We start from the raw sequence: 17,479 nt of genomic DNA on the forward strand, positions 1-17,479 counted from the left end.
CATTCAGCCCAGTCCTGGACTAAATTCTATTTTAAACGGAGATTCTCCAAACAAAACTCACTTTTGTCCAGGATTAAACTTACTCTGTGTCTGTGAAGCTGGCCCTATGTTTTCAAAAGTAAGCACCAACACTTAACACCAGAAAAAAAAGAACAGAAACAGACCTTCAAACTTCAGTATGAAGAATATTCTGTGCACTCACCTTGAACTCGAACTATCATTAAGGTTCAGGCCATGAATTCACACCAATGGGAACCCATTGGAAGCAGGGTACCACACAGTGAACGGGACAAATCCGGTAAGAATTAATTTCTTCACCCGAGCTTCCTGCATCTGGATTTAGTTTTGAATTGTAGGTTTAGAGCGCACTATCACTGCACACTAAATTCAGTTCCGCCGTCAAAACTCCCCGTTCCCCTGACCCTGAAATGGGGCTAAGTATCCGCTCTCCTCACAGGCTCATCCCTGTAATACGGGGACAGATGTTACGTTTGTTGTGTGATTAATATGCGTCTGTGTTTAACGGCGTATAATTAAGAGGATATGGGCTTTCAGAGTCTCTGAGAGGCGTTCGTGCGTGGCATCGAGGACTCGTAACTTCTTCCGCCGTCACGTCGTTATGGGAGAGCTGATCGCACGCTCTTAGGAGCAAAGGGGTTCCCAAATGGTTCCTTGGCTTTATTCCATAGCGGAACCCTTTTCAGTTCTTTATGGAACCCTCTATCATAGGTGTGAAATGTTACAAAAAAAACTCCCACACAAAGAAACCCTTGAACGAGATAGCGTTCTTCTATGGAATCACAGGGTTCCTATTGGGAATTTTTTTTTTTTTTTTTTTTTGAGTGTATGGGAGACCCCCAAAATCTTGGTACCATTGCTTGGTTTCCCAGCATGCATTGCATCCTGGTGCGGAGTGCAGCTGTGTGTATGTGGGGGGGAGGGGGGTATATGTGCTGGTCCTATGGGATGGTAATGGGCCAGATAAGAGTGGTCTGTGTGTGGATAGACTGGTTTGCGGATTGAGGATGACTCATCGTAATGACGGAGCAACTGAAGGACCGTGAAGATTTTGGCCTTGAATGATTGTAGCATCTGACTCCACTACAAATCCCAGCAAGCCACACCGCACCAAGGATTCATGCATTTATGTAAAGAGCTGCCTTCCTTGGTCAGTCTCCGTGTGTGTCAAATTGAATTCCTTTTTTTTTTTCTCGATTCTGCCATCTTGTTTTATGCATAGGACTTAAGTTCCGAACAAGTTCCTGTATTATACCTGATAAAAATCACTCAGACTCTCCTTCTACTGGCATTGAAGAGATTACAAACTGTAAGAATCTCATCGTAAACACAATCTATTTAGTGCCTGGGACCAGTCTTGTTGCTCCTCTCTTTTCATTGTCCTGACACATCTACGTATATGCATGTTTTTTAGAATTTAATTAAAACCATTAATATGTCACATTATGGCCGATTATGACTTTGTCATTATATTTAGAAACACTGGGGTCAGAGGTGGGGCCCTTATAAAATTAATGTACATCTCCCTTTTCACGTGTTACTTTGACAATGGGAAGACCTCAATTAAACTGAACGACGCCTTTCAAACCAGATTTACAGACTCCGAGGATTTGAATTTGATTCACGCTGAGCTGTTCCTTGAACCATATCAGAATTCACAAGCAGCTGAAACATAACCAAGCCATTCGTAATGCAGGAGGGAAAAAAAATCAATAATGTATTATAGTATCTGAATTATTGCTTCTCACTTTCGCTCGTGAAATGCAAACTAAAATTAGTTACCAACAGCTCCAAGTAGTGCTGAAATTTTAAATATTTCATTTTTTCCATTATTATTATTATTCGATATTTTGCTGTTTCAAGGTTTTAAAAAACAAACATTTTTGACTATTTTTTAAAGAGTTGTATAGTGTTGTATATACACTAATCAAGTGGCCTTATACTCGAATGTATCAATACGGAGATGCTTAACAAAAACATCCTCATTGTCATAACTTTCTCTGGAAACATGAAGCTAAGCACCAACGCGCCTGTCTCCCGTACAGTGCCATTCAAGGTTTCGTCTCTCTCGATCTCTTTGCAAGTCAGCATCCGAAAAAAAAGGCAAAAAAAAATAAAAAAGACGTGAAATGTTGTGCGTTCTCCTTTAAGAAGCCCCCACCGTCTCCACAACGGAGGGGGTGAGGGGAGATTCCTGGAACAGCTGGGTTTGAAAAAAAAAAAAATCCACCAGTGGTCTGTTTCAAGTCCCCCCAATAGAAACTGTGCCTGATTTGTGGCCAATGTGGAAGATGTAAAAAAAAAAAAAAAAGAGAGAGAAAAAAAATAGGAGGAAAAACAGTAAAGGGTAGCTATGGAGATAGAACGTTATCCTGGCCGCTTTCTTTGACAGGTGTTGAGTGGGGTAAAAAGTCTTAAAACAGAATCCACAATGTACGCCAAGGGGAAAGGAGCTGTCGTCCCTTCCGATAGCCAAGCGAGAGAAAAGTAAGTGAAAATTGTGCACTGTTACTTACAAGAGAACTAGCTAGTTAAGCTTCCTGGGCTCACGCCGCTCGCACCAAACACTTTACGAAGCTACAGCGAGCCAGCTGGGAGGCTATTATTCACGTAATGTAGCTGGCTTGCTACGTGTTTGCTTTTCTTACGTGCAATTATTTTTCTTTTTTTTGGTCTTTTTCCCGTGCTGTGCCGGGTTGGTTAGTTGGCAAATGCACTTTCTTGTTAGACTTTTGGGTTGCTCGGTATTTGGCAACATATTGGTTACAAACAATGGTTGTATCCAATTGTATGTTCTACTGATGGGGAAACAAAACTATATATATTGAATGCTATTGGAACTGCGTTGTAATCCTGAGTGTGGGGTTAGCAAGAAAGCTTGTGGTATGACTACTTGCATCCAGCAATTAGCTGCCTAGCTGGAGATGCATTGAAAAAGTTATGTGGTGCGTGCGGGCGATTGCACAAAAAAAGTTTACAGGGAGTTGGAAACAATGAATTTCGTGTTCGGGATGAGGCGAATCTTACCCCCTTTGCACTACGGGTTTTTTTTTTTTGGCGCTGCCCGTTTGAAATTGAGCTCGATAAACGGACCGCCGCTGAGTTGCTTTGGCGTCGATGCCTTGAAAGTATGAAGTTGGATGATGTCGGATTGGGAGCACCGGTGGTTGTTTGCACCGCTATTATCGCTGTTGTTTTCTAATTTTTCACATTTATATTCGCTACTTATCCTCGGTATTTGTCAGCACGGTCGTTTTGTTTGGGTTGTCCGTGGCCAGCTTACTAACTAGTGGCGGACAGGATTGTTTAGTCTACAAAATCGAAGTCTTTTAGATTAGATTATTGTGTATTGTATTGTATTGTGCAATAAACATTTTATTGTTGACACGATTTGTGAATTATGCAAACTTTTAGGTCTGCAAAAAGAGCATATGATGCATTTTCACTTTTTTGCCCATAAAATGCCAGTTTTGTTTATTCTTGCGGAATTGCACACACACACCCCCAAGTGTAATATACATAGCCTACGATGTACTGTTTACAACAGTATATTATCATTTTCAATAATTTGTAGCATATTCTCGGCGAGTTCTCTCTAGTGTAGGTCTATTGTTAGGGTTGAACACAGCGTGGGTAAACGTTATACGGATACATTTAAATGCCTGTAGCTATGTAGCTATAGCTAGGTGCCATTTAGTTGTTAGTAATTACAAAGTGGTAAAAATATAGAACAGGTATTCACTCGTAACATAGCGCAATGAAACATTTTTGTTAGCATTCGGAAATGGCTGTTGGTTAGCCAGCTAACTAGCTAATGGGCTACACCAGCTAGCCATGGAGCAGCTACGCAAATAAAACGGACAGCTTGATGGCTAACCTCAATAACCACATCGACATTGTTTCTCGTGTTCACAGAACTTTGGTTGTACTGAACTGGCGTGCGAACTGCTTTGCAACTGAAGTTGATTGGGGTCCATTTCGTTTTTTGTTTGTTTGGTTTTTAATATTTAAACCGACGCGATTCTCCCACCCGACTTGTTGTAAACAAACGTTAGCCTCCGCGGTGGACTGGAGACAATGAGCGAACAAAGTTAGCTGGAACACACTGGTGTTTACCACGGGTCCCACGTATCTACGCTTACGACGTGCACTCAATTTTGTTCTCCTGAAACGTGTTAAAGTACATCTAGGCCTACTTGTTGAATTAACATTTGAACTGCACTGGTGTGAAAACAAAGAATGGGAGCTAGTCGCCCATCCAGTTTGTTATTCAAAACCCGTTTAAAAATCCACAATCGGGTGGAAACATGAATGGGCAGGCTACATGAATGTAGCCAACGTGAGCTACAGCACGTTCCCATATATATATAGCAATGTATATATATAAACGATATTGTGTCGAAGCTTAATCGTCATTTGGATGCAAACGGTATTGTTTGTTTTGGATTCTCAGCGAATCATAATGTGATGATTCATTTAATGCGAGTTAGTTTGAAAACAAAGCCCGTTTTGCTGTTTTGATGGAGAAATGGGATTTTGCAGTGAGCTTTGAAACTGGTCATTAGTGCAAGCCGAGTTGTTGAGTTCTTTCAAACGTACTTCCAGCACGGAGGAGTTGTGTTCTAACGACATTAGCGTATGAATGACTTTTTGTGGTACAACAACTGAAACGTGCGAATTTTAACGGTCTTCTGGGATAGAATCCCAGAAATCAATTTTTGATGCCCAAGAGAACACACGAAATGCGTAAAAGTCCAATGGTACATTTCAGGGATTAGGTGACTGATTAAACCGTATGTGAATTACACTCAATGTAAGATACACAGCTTGCGTGAATGTTAGGCTCAGGGTTCCTCAAGGAGATTTCACCTGTGCTAGAAATTATTCAAAAATAACAAGTATGTCATTTTGAATAAAATCGGAGTGTCCTGAACAGAATGATGACAAAAGTTGATAATCTTTGGCAATCGTGTTCATATTCTCAATGGCAGAAACTGATGTTGACATCCGTATGTTTTTGTAGTGAATACATTGCTATCTCAGGGGTACTGACATTGACACAAATGTTGATGCTATCACTTTTGATTTTTTAAGTAATTCCATATACATTGCCACAAGCTGGTCTCGGAGAACCGCAGGGTCTGCTTGGTTTCCTCGCGATTCACGTTCGATCAATAAACTCACCTGACCTGGTCACCTCCAATCTAAATTGGTTGCTGATTTTGAAACCAACCGCATACTAGCATACCATTAAATTCCAGGCTGTTTTCGGACGCAGACCCCACTTAAGTGCAAACTGTGGCCAGGGCTGGCAGCCTCTGTTGTAGCGTAGAGCTGCACGTCCCGCTTCCAGAAGTTTTCGGTTACCTACGCCAGAGACACTTGTTTTATTCGTGATGCATCAGCAGGAGCATAGCAGAGGCCATCGACGAACACCATTCAGTAGCGCTGGCGGAGCACTTCATGACAATTCTTGCAGTGTGTGGCTCAGGTCCAGAGGAAACGGGATGCTGTATGCTTATGTTGTAAAATGTTTCAGTGGCAAAAGTGGTCCCAAAACTGGCTCATTATACACCATACATTAAGGCAGAAAATTCATAATTATTATCAGGGTTTAAGTAGCACCCGTAATGAAGTTCCCAATTGACTTTTATGATTTTCAGCCAGCAAAGGCTAAGCACTCCTTTGTAGGACAATTACCCATAACCCATAGCACAGCCATTCACATTTGCTAACTGTTGCTACCATTAATTCCTATGAGCGTTCTGGCTAATGCTAGCACCGCCGGCCTCTGACGCTCTGTGGTCTCCTTGGCAACGGGAAAGCGCTGCTTCACGAGCTCTGTATTGGGCGGGGCTGTCAGTCACCAACCAAACCAGTGCTCACCTATGAAAAGACTTTGCTCTCCCGCAACAGAGGATAGGGGGGGGAGGGGGACATTTGTGCTCTGTGATTGGATGGCTTCTCCCATTTTGGGGTTAGCTCCCCGCAGCAGAACATATGATTGGTCCAAATGGGGGAATCATTTCTGGTGTGTGATGGGTCCCCAGATTTGACTTTTTTTCTCCGCATAACTCACGGGACTCTTGTTGACTCTGCAGTGTCGCCAAATGTTTAAGAACACAGAAGAAGATAGTTCTAGAAGGGGTGCAGATGTTCTCGTCTGAAGTCGTATCTGTCCGTTCAGCAAGTTTTGAGTTGAAGACCAGACAGAACTGAACCGTGCGGGAGGGCCAATCAAAGCGCTGCGTCCGCTGTCGTCCTGGTTACTCTTCTCACGGTGCTGCTTCGCTGACGTGAAAGGGGTGACTTTCTCGTTCTGAATCCTTGGTGGTGGGCGTTTGAGAATGTCTGCGAATCGGCAGCTTTCACTGGGCATAATCAGGTGATTGAAGTTCCCGTCCAATCAGTGTCTCTGGTTCAGTAATTAGGACCTGATTGGTAACACAGACATTGGATATATATATATATATATAAATTACATACGGTGCACTGCAAATCTGTACAGAGGTGTGTGTCCATGTGAGGTGTGTGTGTGTGGTGTGTGTGTCTGTGTGTCTCTGTGCTTGTGTGGGGTTTGTGTATTGATTGACTGTGTGTGTCTCTCTCTCTCTGTCTGTGTATGTGTTTGCATTGGGTGTGTGTGTGTGTGTGTCTGTCTGTTGTATTGAGTGTGTGTGTCTGCCTCTGTGTGCTTGCATGGGATGTGTGTCTGTATTGAGTGATTGTGTGTGTGTGTGTGTGTGTGTGTGTGTGTGTCTGTGTCTCTGTCTCTCTGTGTATGTGCTTGCGTGGTGTGTGTGTGTCTGTTTGTGTGTATGTTTGTGTTTGTTTATGTGTGTGTATTGAGTGACTGTGTGTCTGTCTGTCTGTCTGTTTGTTTGAGATGACTGAGGTCAAACCTGCAGGTGTGAGCTGAAGATAATGTGGTCTCTTTAAAAGGCTGTTAATTCGACGCCTTCACACTTCTCTCTCCATGTTTTATAAAAAAAAAAAACAGAAAAAGAAACTGTTTCTGAAATACTTTGTTGTTGTGTTTGACGTCCTCCCTGTGGCCACGGTAACGGGGAAGAGCGGTCGCGTGGCCACGGTAACGGGGAGGAGGGGTCGCGTGGCCACGGTAACGGGGAAGAGGGGTCGCGTGGCCACGGTAACGGGGAAGAGCGGTCGCGTGGCCACGGTAACGGGGAAGAGCGGTCGCGTGGCCACGGTAACGGGGAAGAGGGGTTGCGTGGCCACGGTAACGGGGAAGAGGGGTCGCGTGGCCACGGTAACGGGGAAGAGGGGTCGCGTGGCCACGGTAACGGGGAAGAGGGGTCGCGTGGCCAAGGTAACGGGGGAAATTAGGAAAAGCAGAGACGGATCACGGCCCGACTCAAAGAATCCGACACCGCAGGGAAACTCAACCCTCCGCTCATTCTTTTCTTTTTTGGTTTTGATAACACACCGCCTCCCCCCCCCTCACCCCTCCTCCCTCCCCAGCTCTGTTTGTAGGGGGTTATTCTGACTGGCAAGCCTGTGAAAATGTTGAATCCTATCTTTGATAAATAGATTAAGGTTTTTTTTTTTATTAATATTTTTTTTTTTTACCATGACTTCAACTCGAGTCAAACAAAAGAGACTTTGTATGGCTGGGATATTATGCAAGAGGGATTTTTTTTTTTTTTTGGGAGACGCTGAAAGAGAAAGCTTAAATAATGAAGCTGCGATGCCCCCCCCCCCATGTTAAAGGTACAGGTGAATTCTGAGTAGGGTATTTCTGGTTTTGCGTTTCTGCTGTCTAGATTCTTGACCAAATCGTGAATGCAGCGATGTGAAGGTTTTTGGCCTCGGACAGTGTAGACCACAGATAGCGCCAGGGTTCTCTGCCTGAGTGACAGCTACATTGTACCTGGCCAACCGAGCACCTGCAAGTTCATCCCCCTGAGCTCTGCATGAAGGGTCTTCCTCTGACTCACGTCTGTGTGAGTCTGACTGGTGAACTGTTTATCTCTTTCTCTGGAGGAGCGATTGGGCTCCTCTGCACGAAGGGGGGCCTAGAAATTTGGGGAGGGTCAAATCCACGGCGGCGGAATTGCTGGTCATCCTCCGGCGCTTTGCTTCACGGTCGGCCGTCCCCGGCGTCACCGCTAAGCCCCGCTCCCTCCTGCTCCTGCTGAATTATTGAGGCAGAGATGGGATAATTCGGCACCTGCCAGTTTGCAAGACCATGGTGCTTTGCTCCTGTTTCTTTTTTTTTTAACCCTTTGAAAAGTAGTTTAAAAAGTATTTTCATAAAAAAAATTCTAAGTATTCTACAACTCTGTTGCTCTGTTCCCAGTAGTGATTGTGACATCAGCATTAGAATGTTCTTATACTGAACATTCTAATCGCGTGTTTGTGACCTCACCCCTTATTAAAGGGGCTAAAACCGCACGCTACCCGTGCTAAATTTTCAGGCAGATTTTCATTGAAAATATAGTAGCATGCTAGGTATGCGGTTTTGAACCCCAGCCTATGAGGAGCTCACCTTGCTGGACAGACATTGGAGGTTCGAAGGGAAGGACTGGTGTTTTCTCAGAGTGATGCGTTCTAGCCAAATAACCCCCCTCCCCACCTCTAGTTTTCATTTAGAGTTTAATTGCATAAAACAAATCTGTTCTCTATTTTATATCATTGAGCGGAAAAGAGAATCAAATGTTATTGGAAAGGAACATTTTATAAGAATGAGAATGGGAGTATTATTCCCATTATCCGCATTGTTACTCAACATTGCGGCTGGAGGCTGCAATAATGGAAGGATCTGTGTCTATGATAATAGAGTGTCAAATCTAGATGGGGCTTTTTGCCAGAAATCATCTGTATCTCGAATGTGAGGGGGCCTTACCTAGCAGGATGCGTACACACTGTGTCGTGCTGTTCTGCATCGTACGTCACAACGCGGCCTGGACCACAGTGGTTAAGGTACATGAAAGGGACCCACAAGGTCGGTGGTTCGATCCCCGGTGTAGGCATGATAAGATCCGCACAGCCGTTGGGCTCAAAGCCCTTAACCCTGCATTGCTCCGGGGGAGGATTGTATCCTGCTTAGTCTAATCAACTGTACGTCGCTCTGGATAAGAGCGTCTGCCAAATGCCAATGATGTAACACACTTGACTGTTATGGCTTGCTTGTTTTCCTTTTGCTACTGGCAGTCGGCTTCCAGACCTTGTCTTCTGGCTCTGAACGGACATTTTTGGACTGGCCAGAGGTGTACCTGAGTAGCCATACGGTCAGTGTGGTTCCCATCGACCTGGGTGTGGAACCCCGGTCCAACACTGCCACTGGGCTCTGCGGTGTCCTGTTCATACTCAGCCCTTGTGAGGTCACAAACATGTGATAGAATGCCCAGTTTAAGAATATTCCTAATGCTGATGTCACATTCACCACGGGTGACTGAAAGCGACTGAGTTCTAGAACACCCACTTGGAACTTTGAAGGAAAGATTACAGAAAAAAAAACCTCCTCTTCACAGGGTTAATTAATCAACCGGCAGCTAAAGCAGCTGATTACGCGGTTAACACCCCTCTCCTGGTTTCTTGGGTCTGAACCGAGTCTCCACAGCTATGGGGACAAAGATGTAGGATGGAAGTTGTACCCCGTGTGTTCAGTCAGCGTTCAGTCCGCTTGTTCACATGTGCGCACACACAATTCTCTGAACACTCATATCACAGGTATGACAGTTAGTCTCTCTGACACACACACACACACACACACACACAAGCACACAAGCATAGTCCAAGAAACCTGAAGGCCTCCCTGTGTATTTCTCTGGCAATGTCTTAAGACCTACATTTGTCTCTGCCCCCTTTGCCTCTTGCGCTGTCAATCAAAACCCAACATCACATTTCTGTTCCCCGGACCTCCGCCTGGCAGCAGGAAGGGGTGGAGTGTTCTGGGTTTGCGGTGGAGGTGGCGGTGGGGGGTGTTCTGGGTTTGGGGTGGGTGTGGGTGTCCCCCCAGGCACTCCCCTGAGCGAGCCTGGTTTTGGGGCTCCTTCAAGGGGCGAGAGAAGAGAGCGGGGCTGACAGGCAGCGGATGGGGGACCCCCTGGGTGTGCGGTACGCCGTGGGCTGTGTCTCTCTCTCTCTCTCTGTCACGCTCTCAGATACAGCTGCATCCCCACCTTCCCCCCCCCCCCATTCTCTAGCATCATACCGTGCCTTTGTGTGTGTTCCCTTGCCTTGCTCTTATTTGCATCCCTGCAAACTTCAAACTTCAGGAACTTTGGGTTTATCTCTTATAGAACCCGTCTCCATACGGCGCGTGTGATAAATCACGGGCGTCTGACTCGGGTCCTGGACCCGCAGTGTCTGGAGCTGTGTGTCCTGTCCATCAGCAGCCAATTAAGGCCTTGAGAAAACAAGCTGTGTGGCCAATCAGTGATTCGCTGGTGCTGGAACGCATTGAAGCTCTGCTCTCCGCCCCTCCAGGACTGGAGTCTGACCCCTGTGCCCTAGATTAGGCTGTGTATAACGGGCTGACTGTAATATGTTGGTGGGGAGACTGGAGAGATGATGTTCTGTGAGGATGGGGATTACAGTAGCACAGTAGGTCTGAGGTTTCGCTGTGGTAAGGGAGCACCCTTGTGTGGCAGGTTTGTGTATTGGGCAGATTTCCAGAGATTACTGGAGGTTCTTCAGCATACGCCAAGAGTTACTTCCCCTTGTGATGTAGTTTTCCGTGAAGACGTGACGTGAAGAGGAAGTTGCTATTGGACACCAAGACCTTCAGCGGCGTCTCTGCCTGCCCAAATCGACAGGGTGGTTCAGTCATTGTACTCTGCTACAGGGTCGTTCAGACATGGTGCTCTGCTACAGGGTGGTTTATAAAAATGAATAAATAATATTTTTTTGTGATGGAACTCCTTGGCTTGTGCTGGCCGAAGTGTACAATAAAGTGTGAAATCACAGATTCTGCAGAACCACCAGATACTGTGCACTGTTGTGACCAGGTACTGTTCCTCAGCAGTGGATGGTCGGGACTGAGAGGCACGGCGTGGTGCTGTTGCCATCCGGGACCTCTGTGTTGTGACGCAGAGAGGGCAGGAGGAATATTGGAGCTGAATATTTGGCAAATCCGCATGTGGAATCTGTGAGAAACGGTCTGCAGAACTGACCAGCCAATTGTGACATCATAATCGTCATCGGCTCGTTGGTGGAGCCTCACTGGCTGTACCAGAGGTCCCAGAATGAGGGTGTTTTAAGGGTCCTGGAAGTTGCTTGACATGGGTAAAATTTGATTTTTATTGTACTTTTGGTCAAGAGACCAGTGCCCCATCCTCCAGTTGTGCATAACTATGGCCTCTTTAACCATTTGAAGAGAAGACTTTCATTCAAAGTCAGCGTTCTGGAACTTACCTGAACATTCTAATTCTGATGTCACAATCACTACTACTGGCTGTTGAAAGCAAGCAAAGGAATTCCAAGTCTTGATCGTTCTAATCTGAACGTTCTAATGCTGGTGTAACATTCTGATTGCGTAATATCTGCGACCTCGCGCCCTGACCGGTCAAAGGGAGCGGCCATTGTGGCTCTTGGCCGGAGCCGTTGTTTGCACACAGATCTGGGCGTCAGATACTGGCCTGGCGGGGACCTCTTCCTCTTTGTTGACAGCGGCAGAACTTCCTGTTATGAGTGCCTCTGTCTGATGACCACAGTGAGAAAGGTCACTTTGAAATCCATCCATCCATCCATCCATTATCTGAACCCGCTTATCCTGAACAGGGTCGCAGGGGGGCTGGAGCCTATCCCAGCATACATTGGGCGAAAGGCAGGAATACACCCTGGACAGGTCGCCAGTCCATCGCAGGGCACACACACCATTCACTCACACACTCATACCTACGGGCAATTTAGACTCTCCAATCAGCCTAACCTGCATGTCTTTGGACTTTGAAATCCCTGTTGTTATAATTTTTTCATCCATTTGTTTATCTGTTTTGACACGATAAAATTTTTCATTTAATCTTATGTCGCATGTTGATGCATTGGACAGGAATAACTAAACAAAATATTGTGGAAATTTCTCATGGAGATTTGTGGTTTTCTTCTTACAATGACTTTAATCAGTGTTTTCAGAGCAAATGGGGAATAATTAGCTCTGAAAAGTTGCACACTAACAAACCTGTTTATGGCGAAATTAAATTAAATTCAATAAAAGCTACTAATGAATGCACTATGTTTCCTTGTAAACTGCTGCCTGACTACAGTGCAGTTTCTCTCGCGGGTGTAAGTAATTTGTGTTAAGATCGAGGCTAAATGGAGGCTAAATATTATGAAGTGCCCGGGCTGAGACAGGGGCAGTTAATTCAGAAAGTTTTGCACTTTGCACTTTTGCATTACATTACATTTTATTTAGCAGACAAAAAAGTGTAGCCTATATCGTAATTTCTGTACAATTCCCCAACTTCTCACTGTTCAATTTTGGCTAACACACTGCAAACCAAGAATGATGTTGGGGGGGGGGGGGGTTTTATCTGCTGGATTATCTTCCCAGAAGAATAAGCAGCCGATGTGATCTGAGTACCTAATAGCTTTGTTTCGAATGGAGCTCGTTCAGCAGTCTGTAGTGTAGTGGTTAAGGTGCATGACTGTGAGGTGAGGTGTAGCCACAATAAGATCCACACAGCCCTTGGGCAAGGCCATAAAGCCCACGTTGCTCCAGGGGGAATTGTCTCCTGCTTAGTCTAATCAACTGTACGTCTCTTTGGATAAATGTGTCAGCCAAGTAACATGTAACCTAACTCTGGTACTTTAGTGACCACCAGTGATCACAGATCCACTAAATCCAGCAACAACAAAAAAAAATCAAACAAAGTAAAAATCAACACTGAAGTTCAACAGCAAAAAGTTCTGCACTTGTGTTAAAGCAAGAGTGTGACTCTTTGGGTCACAGTGTGCACTGAACTGAACATCCCATGCAGTTCAGTACCAATATGTCCTGTTCAGTTCAGTACCAGTATGTTCTGTTCAGTTCAGAACCATGGTTACACCCCCTTGTTAGTTTCCCCCCCTCCCACCGTTGCCTTATCGGGACCGTTTCCCACTTTTCTCCTGGCTGGAGAGATGCCCTGCTGTGAAGCTCTGTGTGATGACCTGTTTGTAAAGAGCTGCTCTGTGCACAGAAATACAGATCTGATTAGATTCTCAGTTTCTGTGTCTGGGTTTCCGTCCTGTTCTGTATGTTTTCTCTCTCTCTCTCTCTCTCTCTCTCTCTCTCTCTCTCTCTCTTTCTCTCTCTCTCTTTCTCTCTCTCTGTCCCTCTCTTCTCTCTCTCTCTCTGTCCCTCTCCTTTCTCTCTCTCTCTGTCCCTCTCCTTTCTCTCTCTCTCTGTCCCTCTCCTCTCTCTCTCTCTGTCCCTCTCCTCTCTCTCTCTCTGTCCCTCTCCTCTCTCTCTCTCTCTCTGTCCCTCTTCTCTCTCTCTCTCCCTCTCCCTCTCTCTCTCTTTCTCTGTCCCTCTCCTCTCTCTCTGTCCCTCTCCTCTCTCTCTCTCTCTCTCTCTCTGTCCCTCTCCTCTCTCTCTGTCCCTCTCCTCCCTCTCTGTCCCTCTCCTCTCTCTCTGTCCCTCTCCTCCCTCTCTTTCTCTCTCTCTCTCTGTCCCTCTCCTCTCTCTCTCTCCCTCTCCTCTCTCTCTCTGTCCCTCTCCTCTCTCTCTCCCTCCCCGTTTCCCCCTCTGTCTCTCACTCCCTCTGTCTCTCACAGGTTGATTGACAGGTCGGAGTTGGCACACAGGGGTCATGGCAGGGTCAGGGCTTTGAGACGAGCTCGTTCTGTTCCAGACGTACGCTGACACATCCCTTTGTGGCTTTGGGGGGGGGTGTGGGGTGCGGGGCAGTTGGCTGCACGTTGATGGTATATTTATATTTACTTGTGATAGATTTGGAGGCGGGGGGGGGAGGGGTGATTGACACCAAGGTTCCCCAAAGTCAGTTCCAGGCAGCCCAACTCCCCCCCCCATCTCATCTTACTTCTGTTAATCTCCCCCCTCCCATATAAGTAGCTGTTAGCCAATCCGTGCTAAATCAGAGATCAGCTGTTTGCAGTGATCTGTCGTCATGGGTACACGCGTCATCGTTTGCGGTGGATCTGTCCAGCACACCCGCCATGCTAATCGGTCAGATCAGTGACACGACGATCGCGCGCTGCCTTTGAGAACGAGGGAGCGGGAGAGAACGAGGGAGCGGGAGAGAACGAGGGAGCGGGAGAGAACGAGGGAGCGAGAGAGAACGAGGGAGCGGGAGAGAACGAGGGAGCGGGAGAGAACGAGAGAGCGGGAGAGAACGAGGGAGCGGGAGAGAACGAGGGAGCGCGAGAGAACGAGGGAACGAGGGAGCGCGAGGGAGCGAGAGAGAGCGAGGGAGCGAGAGAGAGCGAGGGAGCGAGAGAGCGGGAGAGAACGAGGGAGCGAGAGAGAGCGGGAGAGAACGAGGGAGCGAGAGAGAGCGAGAGAGCGGGAGAGAACGAGGGAGCGAGAGAGAGCGGGAGAGAACGAGGGAGCGAGAGAGAGCGAGGGAGCGGGAGAGAACGAGGGAGCGAGAGAGAACGAGGGAGCGAGAGAGAACGAGGGAGCGAGAGAGAACGAGGGAGCGAGAGAGAACGAGGGAGCGAGAGAGAGCGGGAGAGAGCGAGGGAGCGGGAGAGAGCGAGAGAGAGCGGGAGAGAGCGGGAGAGAACGAGGGAGCGGGAGAGAGCGGGAGAGAACGAGGGAGCGGGAGAGAGCGGGAGAGAACGAGGGAGCGAGAGAGAGCGGGAGAGAACGAGGGAGCGGGAGCTCGTTTTTGCTCGACTGATTGATTGGCTAATACTCGCGCTGGAGCGCTTAACGGCTAATTGGCACCTGCCAGAGGGGGAGGAGGTGATGGGTAACGAGCCTAACGAGCCAAACGAGCATTCTGGTGTAATTGACGTACATACATGTGCATGTGGTGGTGGTGACACGCGTGTTCACTGCTGTCAGACGTGTGGGCGGGAACAGGATCCCGAGGTGCCACTGCTGATTGGCCGGCAGCCCTGCACGGTAGCATATGATTGGCTGTAGTGCCACCCAGGGCGGGAGGGATGGTATGTGGGTAATTCCCTGCAGCGTTGTGCAACAGTGCCCCCTCTGGTCGTTTGCGGTACCTGCACTCTAAGCAGTGTGGTTTCTCCAGCATGGCAACAGTAATTATTTTGGACTCGATTGCCTGGTGCAATTGAGTCAACCCAAGAGGTCCAGAAAGTGGGGTTTGCACTTTTATTACATTGCATTGCATTGCATTACATTTTATTTAGCAGACTTACAAAACGGTACATATCAAAGTCATACAACAAACACCGAACGCGCCCGATAAGGTACTAATCAGATATACGATCGGTTGTAAGGCCTCGAATATAAGTCCAGTACACAGGGCAGTAACTACCATCCCGAGACAACTACACTTTCTGAGAGCGTTTCATAGGTTCTAATACACCAGATGGGCTCAGTAACAGGTAGAAAAGTATTTGAATCAAAAATAAAGACGTATTTGACTATGCTCTGTGGGAAGAGCTTGTGCCAGCATGGAGCTTTCTGGAACCCGATGGAGGATCTCTCGAACATTACATTACACTACATTAATGGCATTTGGCAGACGCTCTTATCCAGAGCGACGTGCAGTTGTTTAGACTAAGCAGGAGACAATCCTCCCCTGGAGCAATGCAGGGTTAAGGGCCTTGCTCGAGGGCCCAACGGGTGTGCGGATCTTATTGTGGCTACACTGGGGATCGAACCCCCGGCCTTGCGGCGCTGCATCGAGAGTCTGTGTGTGAGGAGGGCGGCGGTCTGGTCACGGGAAGGAGATTACTGTGTGTGTGTGTGTGTGTGTGTGTGTGTGTGTGTGTGTGTGTGTGTGTGTCGCAGGCCTGTGTGTGTGTGTGTGTGAGTTTGAGCCGAGCAGGCCTGTGTGTGTGTGTTTGTGTCTGTGTCTGTGTCTGTCGCAGGCCTGTGTGTGTGTGTGTGTTTGAGCCGAGCCGGCCTGTGTGTGCGGGGAGAGTGAGTGGGTGGAGTTTCAGAACCAAAGACTGACAGGCTTCTCGTGATTCGCTGAGTGTGGTAATGATCCAGTGGGCGGTGACATCATCAAGTCCAGAGGCAGGAACTGAAGGACTGAAGAGTTTGTGACTGGTATTTTCCAGCCAATCCGACTCACTAAATGAGTGAATTAGAGAGTCGATCATTCAGTGAGTCGGTTAGTGAGCAAATCTGCCAGTTAGTCGGTTGGTGAGTGAGTTGATCAGTCAGTGAGTCAGTCAGTGAGTCGGTTAGTGAGTGAGCGAGTCAGTTAGTCAGTTGGTGAGTGAGTTGATCAGTCAGTGAGTCAGTCAGTGAGTCGGTTAGTGAGTGAGCGAGTCAGTTAGTCGGTTGGTGAGTGAGTTGATCAGTCAGTGAGTCAGTCAGTGAGTCGGTTAGTGAGTGAGCGAGTCAGTGCCCGCAGGCCTGTTTCAGGGACAGGTTTTGAAAGCCGTGATTTAAGCAGCGCTGACCTGACGGCCGGGGTTCGACGCCGGGTAGCGTGCGGAGCTGAAATCAGACACAGAGGCTGTCTGTGGCGCAGATTAGAGTGGCGGCCGTCCTGGGTCTTAGTCGCTCAGAGTACATCGTTCATCATTCTGAGTGTTTACACGAGCCGGAGCACTCGGCCCAAAACCACCCCGCCGCCTCGCGACCGCTGTGCGCCCCTCTGCGGCGGTGTGAGAGGAACAGTCTGTCCCACCGTCACCCGGTGGGTGTGGCTGTGAGGTGGCACTGGCTCGAGACTGGCGCCAGTATTCACAAAGCATCTCTGGGATCTGGATCAGTGTTTCTCAACTCCAGTCCTCAGGACCCACTTGCCAGAAGGTTTTTTTTTGTTGTAACCAGGAACTCACACACCTGATTTAACTAATTAAGGGCATTTTTGGTGGTTTGGCAAAACATTTTGGTCCAAGTTGGTCCTTCTGTTGAGAAATACTGGTTTAGGATCAGGGGGCTCCCTAAATCTGAGTAAGCACCCAGGGGAGGAATATAGCCAGCTAGGGGCACTGGAGAGATGAGCTGTTCTGTTGACATCATTTTTGCCCGTCAAACAGGGGTGTGCACTCGGTCATTTAGCAGCCAGCTGGCACTTGTGGAACTCCTTAGTTCCTACGGAGTTAGCTGGGTAACTGCACTGAGTAAAACAGACAGAGCAGGATGACTGAGTTAGCTGGATAATTGCACTGAGTAAAGCACACAGAGCAGGATTACTGCGTTAGCTGGATAACTGCACTGAGTAAAACACACAGAGCAGGTTTATTGAGTTAGCTGGATAACTGCACTGAGTAAAACACACAGAGCAGGATGACTGAGTTAGCTGGATAACTGCACTGAGTAAAACACAGAGCAGGATTACTGAGTTAGCTGGATAACTGCCCTGAGTAAAACCTGGAACCCTCACAAATCTGG

The 17,479-nt window shown here is 47.3% G+C and overlaps 1 protein-coding gene across 1 annotated transcript in view; it reads left to right on the forward strand.

Annotated features, from left to right (window-relative positions):
* The first annotated feature begins 2,356 nt into the window (after positions 1-2,356).
* zgc:110158 (uncharacterized protein LOC553590 homolog) overlaps positions 2,357-17,479 on the forward strand; it is a 61,789-nt gene continuing 46,666 nt past the window's right edge. The window contains exon 1 of the mRNA XM_061241423.1: positions 2,357-2,505. Within this exon, the coding sequence (XP_061097407.1) occupies positions 2,450-2,505 (56 nt within the window). The 5' untranslated portion in view covers positions 2,357-2,449. The remainder of the gene's footprint in view (positions 2,506-17,479) is intronic.

This window comes from Conger conger, chromosome 5 (assembly GCF_963514075.1).
Source record: "Conger conger chromosome 5, fConCon1.1, whole genome shotgun sequence".
NCBI classification, from domain to species: domain Eukaryota; kingdom Metazoa; phylum Chordata; class Actinopteri; order Anguilliformes; family Congridae; genus Conger; species Conger conger.